Source organism: Ornithorhynchus anatinus, chromosome 12 (assembly GCF_004115215.2).
Source record: "Ornithorhynchus anatinus isolate Pmale09 chromosome 12, mOrnAna1.pri.v4, whole genome shotgun sequence".
Lineage (NCBI taxonomy): Eukaryota > Metazoa > Chordata > Mammalia > Monotremata > Ornithorhynchidae > Ornithorhynchus > Ornithorhynchus anatinus.
The window spans coordinates 38,437,525-38,445,083 of NC_041739.1; the positions used below are offsets into that span (position 1 = coordinate 38,437,525).

Here is a 7,559-nt window from a genome sequence, read left to right on the forward strand (position 1 = left end):
CTGGTAAGAGACTCTCCGTCAGAGGCGTTCCCCCCTCCCGGACCCAATCTCACCCTCCCGCGGCTCCCTCCTCATACCTCACCGAGGCTATCTCCCCGGGCCCGCTCTCTTGGCAGGCTTCGTAACCTTTCCCTTAAATCGTCCCCGCTTCTCCGGTCCCGCCGATCGCAGAACAGCTGGAGATGGGCCAGCACCGGCTCCGCTGCCGCTCTAGGTCTCGGCGACCCCGGGTTTGCGATTATCTCCTGTTAATGTCGTACCTTGAACCCCGCTGCCGTATTTACTGACTTCAGTGACCGTGAAGATCTTTGCTTTTCTGGCTTTCCGCGAGATTACGCCCAACCCGGGACAAAAACAGGGGCCTTTTCTCCGACAGGATCCGCAGGCGGCTACGGTCGGTGCCGACCTTTTCCCTTTTTTACTCCCGGTTTTATGGTTGTAAGAGGAAGTTCTAAAGAAAAATACGAGGCGACCCGCGCAAACATTTGATGCTACTCGGGAGCTTTTAAAGCACGTGGGAGGCTTGAGAAAGAAACGCACTGCAAGGCCGACCCACTACGAGGAAAGAAAAGCTGTCCCACCCATCCATTAGGGTGGCCGAATCGGGCTGAGCACACGCGCCCCGCCCAAGCTCGGGCTACCAAATCTTGGACATCCTTTCCTGACACCCCAGAGGCCCAGAAATCCGGGCTCCCCTGGGCACAGTAACCGGGATCACCCGGTGTGACACTGGACCAGTCATTTCACTTCTCTGTGCCTCAGTTACCTCATCTGTAAAATGCGGATTAAGACACCTGGGACAGGGACGGTGTCCCACCCCATTTGCTTGTATCCACCCCAGCGCTTAGGACAGAGCCTGGCACAGAGTAAGCACTTAACATCCCTATTATTATCTTTATTTGGGGCGAGGGGGTGCGGTCATCAGGAGTCAGTCGATTTATTGAGCGCTTACTGGGTGCAGAGCACTGTACTAAGCACTCGAGAACGTACTACACAACAACATAACGGACACGTTCACGGCTCGCAATGAGCTCAGTCTAGAAGGGGAGGCAGAGGTTAGAAATAAATAAATTACAGATATGTACACGGTGGGGCTGGGAACGGGGACGAATAAAGGGAGCGAGACAGGGCGACGCAGAAGGGAGTGGGAAAAGAGGAAAGGAGGGCTTGGGCAGGGAAGGCTTCTTGGAGGAGCCGAGCTGAGATCTTCTCATTCATCTGCTACATTAAAGAAGTAGTTGAGATGCCAGGGGCATCACGTATCATCATCTTCTACCCAGAGGACAATCCTACTACTCGACATGGGCAGGGAACGTTTGCTACTTCCGTTGTCTTGTACCCCCCCCAAAGCGCTCCGTGCGGAGCTCTGCACGTAGTGAGCACTCGATCGATACCGCTGATTGACTGACTGATTGAGACAAGCCCCCAGATCTCGGTACCTCGACGTGCATCCCAATGGTCGGATTCTTATTCTCGGGAAGCAGCGTGGCCTAGTGGAAAGAGCGCGGGTCTGAGACTCAGAGGACCTGGGTTCTGATCCCCGCTCTGCCCCTTGTCTGGGTGACCCCGGGCAAGTCACTTCACCTCTGGGCGTCAGTTCCCTCCTCCGTAAAATAGGGATTCGATACCTCTTCTCCCTCCTAGACTGTGTTGACCTTGATAGAGTAAGAGCTTGATAAATACCACAGTTATCATCACTACTATTATTATTCTTTCCTTTTAGCACAGTGCGGCCTAGAGGAAAGACCCCGGGAGGCAGAGGACCTGGGTTTTAAACCCCCGGATCCCCCGCTTGCCCGCAGTGTGACCTGGACTTCTGTGTGTCTCGCTTCCGTCAAGTGTAAAATGGGAATCCGGCCTTCCCTCAGACTGTGAGCCCCACGTGGGACAGGGCTGCGTCCAACCCGACCGAATCGTATCTATCCTGCCACTTAGAGCACGTAGAGCTTCAAAAAATAACACAGTTCTTATCGCTGCCTCAGGCGCTTCGCGATGGAATAACGGATAGTACCCAAATGGCACAAAATGCTAAATCTGTGAGAATACGGAGGATTCTCTTCCATCCTTGAGGAACCATTTGAAAGTTTTTCCCATTCTATGACCCTCTGCTTTCTCTCAAACTTGGCTAAATCAGACTTCAGGATCTAATTAAAGTGAAAGTATCCTGTATTTTCAACGGAAATCAATCGAATCAATAGTATTTTTCAACAGAAATCAATCGAATCAGCGGTAGGTGAGTGCTTACTTTGTGCAGAGCACTGTAGGCCTTCGAGAGAGCACCGAAGCCCGACAGAACAAGACACGATCCCTGCCCTGAAGGAACGTACGGTCCAGTTGGGGAGACCGACGTTAAAAAGACCTTCCGGCGGGAGAAGCAATCGACAATAAATGATGATTCTGGTACTCGTCGGGCGCTTACTGGGTGCCAGACACTGTACTAAGCACTGCAACACCGTTGATCGCTGTACATAAGTGGTGCGGTAATGATCTGTACACGTGAGTGGAGCAGCTGGGTGGGAAAAAATAGGACGGAGGGAGGAGAGACTAGGGTGGGAAATGTTTCCTGGAGATGAAATTTTAGCAGGGCTTTGAAGATAGGGAGAGCAGAGGTCTGCCAGATGGTAAGGGGGGGGGGGAGGGAGCTCTAGGGAGGAGGGAAAGAGTGAGGCACGGTGGATAGGCTGGTCAGTGGAAAGAGCCCGGGCTTTGGAGTCAGAGGTCATGGGTTCGAATCCCGGCTCGGCCACTTGTCAGCTGTGTGACCGTGGGCAAGTCGCTTAACTTCTCGTTGCCTCAGTTCCCTCATCCGTCAAATGGGGATTAAGACTGTGAGCCCCATGGGACAACCTGATTCCCCTAGTGTCCACCCCAGCGCTTAGAACAGTGCTCTGCACGTAAGCGCTTAACAAAATATCAACATTATTATTATTATTATATTATTATTACCATCAGCCCCTACTACTAATAGCGGTATCGGTTAAGAGTCGACTACGTGTCGAGCTCCGGTGTACCAATCGATCGTACCTACTGGGCGCTTACTGTGTGCGGGATACCGTAAAAAAAAGAAGGTCTCGAGAGAGGACGACCCAACAATATCACCGACCCGTTCCCTGCCCACAACCAGTTTTCAGACTAGAGGAGGAGCTTCCTGCCTAGAGGACAGAGACGATGAAATCAGATCAGAGTGGCTTTCCCGTAAGGGGCTCACAGCCTAGGGGGATTAATAATAATAATGATGTTGGTATTTGTTAAGCGCTTACTACGTGCAGAGCACTGTTCTAAGCATTGGGGGAGATAGAGGGGAATGAGGCTGTCCCACGTGCGGCTCATCCCCATTTTACAGAGGAGGGAACTGAGGCACCGAGAAGTGAAGTGACTTGCCCACAGTCACACAGCTAACTCTCATTTTATAGAGGAGGGATCTGAGGCACAGAGAAGCGAAGGGATGGCCCCAGATGGCACAGCAGGCAAGTGGCCACTGACTCCCAGTCCCGCGCTCTCTGCACTAGCTCGTCCTGCTTCGAGGAGGAGCAGCAGCATGAAGCGACCACTTACCCTCTCCCAGCTTGATTATTCCAGCAGCCTCCTTGCCGGCCTCCCTGCCTCCTGTCTCTCCCCGCTCCAATCCGTACTCCGTCCCGCTGCCCGGATCATTTTCCTTCGAAAAGGTTCAGACCGTTTCCCCCCGCCCCCCCGCCCGGTTCCTGGGGTTGCCCGTCCGCCTCCGCCTCAAACAAAAACTCCTCACCGCTGACTTTAAAGCACATTCGCCCCCCTCCTACCTCATCGCGCTACTGTGTGGCTCGGTGGAAAGAGCCCGGGTTTGGGAGACAGAGGCCACGGGTTCGAATCCCGGCTCTGCCGCTCGGCAGCTGGGTGACTGTGGGCGAGTCACTTCGCTTCTCTGGGCCTCAGTGACCTCATCTGGAAAATGGGGATTAACCGGGAGCCTCCCGTGGGCCGACCTGATTGCCCTGCATCTCTCCCAGCGCTTAGAAAAGCGCTCGGCACATAGTAAGCGCTTAACAGGTACCAACATTATCACTCTCCTACCTCAGCCCAGCCGGGACGCTTCGCTCCTCAAGCGCTAACCTTCTCACCGTGCCGCCATCTCGCCGCCGACCTCTCTCTCGCCCACGTCCTCCCTCCGGCCCGGAATACCCTCCCTCCTCCTATCTGATAAACACTCTTCCCTACTTCAGAGCCTTATTGAAGGCCCATCTCCTCCAAGAAGCCTTCCCTGACTAAGCCCTCCTCCCGCTCCCGTCTGCACCGCTCCTGTGCCTTCACTCATCGCCTCCTCCCAACCGCAATTTATCTATTTATTTATCTATATCAACGTCTGCCTCCCCCTCTAGACTGTGAGCGCACCGTGGGCAGGGGATGTGTCTGTTGTTCCACCGTACTCTCCCGAGCGCTTCGTACAGTACTCTGCACACGGTAAGCGCTCAATAAATAGGGAATGAATAGGGAAGCGGCGTGGCTCGGTGGAAAGGACCTGGGCTCGGGAGTCAGAGGTCACGGGTTCGAATCCCGGCTCCGCCGCTTGTCAGCGGCGTGACTGTGGGCGAGTCACTTCACTTCTCTGTGCCTCAGGTACCTCGTCGGGAAAACGGAGATTGACTGCGAGCCTCACGTGGGACGACCCGATGACCCTGTATCTACCCCGGCGCTTAGAACGGTGCTCTGCACATAGTAAGTGCTTAACAGATACCAACGTTATTATTATTATTCTTTAGAGAAGCAGCGTGGCTCAGTGGAAAGAGCCCGGGCTCGGGAGTCAGAGGTCACGGGTTCGAATCCCCACTCTGCCCCTCGTCAGCTGTGTGACTGCGGGCGAGTCACTTCACCGTGCCTCAGTTACCTCATCCGTAAAATGGGGATGAAGACTGTGAGCCTCACAACCTGATGACCCCGTATCTCCCCCAGCGCTCAGAACGGTGCTCGGCACATAGCAAGCGCTTAAGAGACACCAACGCTATCATTAATCTGCCGACAAGGAGTTTGCACAGAGCCGGGCTTGTTAATTAAATTTCACCAGCACCTGGCACCCGGTCTTTTATCCAAAGTTCCCCGGAGCGTGGCAGAGGGGCAGCGAAGACCACGTGTCACGGCGATGCTCGCGTGACCATTTTGGGTTTGGCTACGCGCGGAGGGCGTGTACGACACACGCCCCCCCCCCCCCCCCAACCGACAGATGCGTCTCCCCCCGCCCGGGAACTCCAACCCTCTTTCGCTTCCAGGACGGGATGGATCGGATCCAAACCAAGTCCGGGAGCGAAACGGATCCCCCTCACGGAAAGCCGTCCCGGGAGGAACCCGATGACCTTCCTTACGGTGACCCCGACTAGGCTCCGCCTGACCTCTGCTGCAAAACGGAGAGGTCGCGGTCTCCCGACCGCTCGGTACAGCGCCCGGCACGGAGCGCCGAGCACGTACCGTCGACTGTGGCTGTCCGCGAAGGCCGGGGGCGGGGGGGGGGGGGGGGCTTGCGGATCTAAGGGGTCGACGGTGGACTGGTGGAAAGAGCGCGGGCCTGGGTTCTAATCCCGCCCGCCCCTCGGCTGCCGTGGGACCCCGGGCAGGTCGCTTCACGTCTCTGTGCCCGTCTGCTCGCCGGGAAGACGGGGATCAGATCCTAGTCGTGGCTCGGTGGAAAGAGCCCGGGCTTGGGAGTCGGAGGTCATGGGTTCGAATCCCGGCTCTGCCCCTTGTCAGCCGTGTGGCTGTGGGGAAGTCGCCTCACTGGGCCTCAGTTCCCTCATCTGGAAAACGGGCAGGAAGACCTAGAGCCTCACGTGGGACAACCTCGTTCCCCTGTATCTCCCCCGGCGCTTAGAACAGCGCTCTGCACGTAGTAAGCGCTTAACAAACACCAACATCATTATTATCAGTCCCTCCTGGGCGGCCTCGGGGACCGCGTCCAGCCCGTCCTCCGTCCTCCGTCCTCCGTCGACCGGGGGGCCCGAGACGCCGGGCGGTCCCCAGCAGGCGACCGTCGAATCAACCCCGAGGGGCGGCGTGGCCCGGTGGCAAGAGCCCGGGCTTGGGAGTCGGAGGGCCTGGGTTCCGATCCCCGCTCCGCCCCTCGCCCGCCGTGGGGCCTCGGGCACGTCCCTTCCCTGCTCTGGGCCTCGGGTCCCCTCGGCTGCAAAATGGGGATGAAGAGCGTCAGCCCCGCGTGGGACCCCTCGACGGCCTCCTACCCGCTTCGCCATTCGGGACGGCCCTCGGCTCCTAGGAAGGGCTTCGCGCATACTATAGTAATTATTATTATTATTCTTTTAAAGGGGGAAGGGGGTTAGCAAGAAGGGGGAAGGTAGCCCGGCGGGGGAGGGGAAGGGGAAGATCGGGGGGGAGGGGACAGATTTGGGGGGGAGGCGACAGATCTGGGGGGGGGGAAGTCTGGGGGGAGGGGACATATCTGGGGGGGAGAGCTTGGAGGGGGGGAGACCTGGGGGGGCTAAGGGGGAGACCTGGGGGGGGAGGTGGCGGTCTGGGGGAGAGGGGACATATCTGGGGGGGAGGCCTGGAGGGGATATATCTGGGGGGACATGCCTGGGGGGGGGAACATTTCTGGGAGGGAGGAGACCTGGGGGGGACATATCTGGAGGGGGAGACATATCTGGGGGAGTGGCAGGGGGAGATAGGGGGGCGGATCTGGGGGGGAAAGGGGACAGATGGGGGGGAAGGGGACAGATAGGGGGAAGGGACAGATCTGGGGGGGGGAGACCTGGGGGGGGAGACCTGGGGGGGGGAGACCTGGGGGGGGAGGTGGAAGTTTGGGGGAGAGGGGACAGGTCTGGGCGGGGTACATATCGGGGGGGGAGGCCTGGAGGGGGGCATTATCTGGTGGTGGGGGACCGGGGGGGGACATATCTTGGGGGGGGCATATCTGGGGGGGGAAACATATCTGGGGGAGAGACCTGGGGGGGGAGGGGGGAAATCTGGGAGGAGGGGGGAGGTCTGGGGGGGGGGGAAGGGGGCAGTCCTGGGGGGGGGGTGTCCGTCACCTGGGCGATGCCCGCTCCCATGAGTCCGGCGCCGATGACGGTGACGTGCTTGATGAGGATCTTCTTGGCCGAGGCGGCGGCGGCGCCGGTGGAAGAGGCGGAGGAGGCGGAGGCGGAGGCGGAGGCGGAGGAGGCCAGCGAGCGCAACAACTGCCGGCCGCCCAGCGCCATGGCCCCGGCCCCGGCCAACGAGGAGACACCCGCGGGAGCGAGCGGGCGGCGGGAGCGAGCGAGCGGGCGGCGGGAGCGAGCGGGCGGCGGGAGCGAGCGGGCGGCGGGAGCGAGCGGGCGGCGGCGCAGGCGCGCCCCAGGCCCCGCCCCCTGACGTCACCCAACGGCGGGCGGGGCCGCCGGCCATTGGACGGCCGCCGGCGCCCCTCCCCCCTCCCCTCCAAACCGTCCCCCGCCGCCGCTCGCTCATTGGAGGAGGGTCGAGCCCGGCCCCGCCCCCCGGCCCCGCCCCCCTGGCCCGCACGTGACCCGGCCCCGCTCCCCTCCGGGCTCCGCACGTGGCCCCGCACGTGACCCGGCACCGCCCCTCGGGCT

The 7,559-nt window shown here is 59.4% G+C and overlaps 1 protein-coding gene across 1 annotated transcript in view; it reads right to left on the minus strand.

Moving 5' to 3' along the window:
• HADH (hydroxyacyl-CoA dehydrogenase) overlaps positions 1–7,216 on the minus strand; it is a 28,225-nt gene extending 21,009 nt beyond the window's left edge. Inside the window, exon 1 of the mRNA XM_029076690.2 lies at positions 7,014–7,216. Coding sequence (XP_028932523.1) covers positions 7,014–7,184 — 171 coding nt within the window. The 5' untranslated portion in view covers positions 7,185–7,216. The remainder of the gene's footprint in view (positions 1–7,013) is intronic.
• Positions 7,217–7,559: the final 343 nt, after the last annotated feature.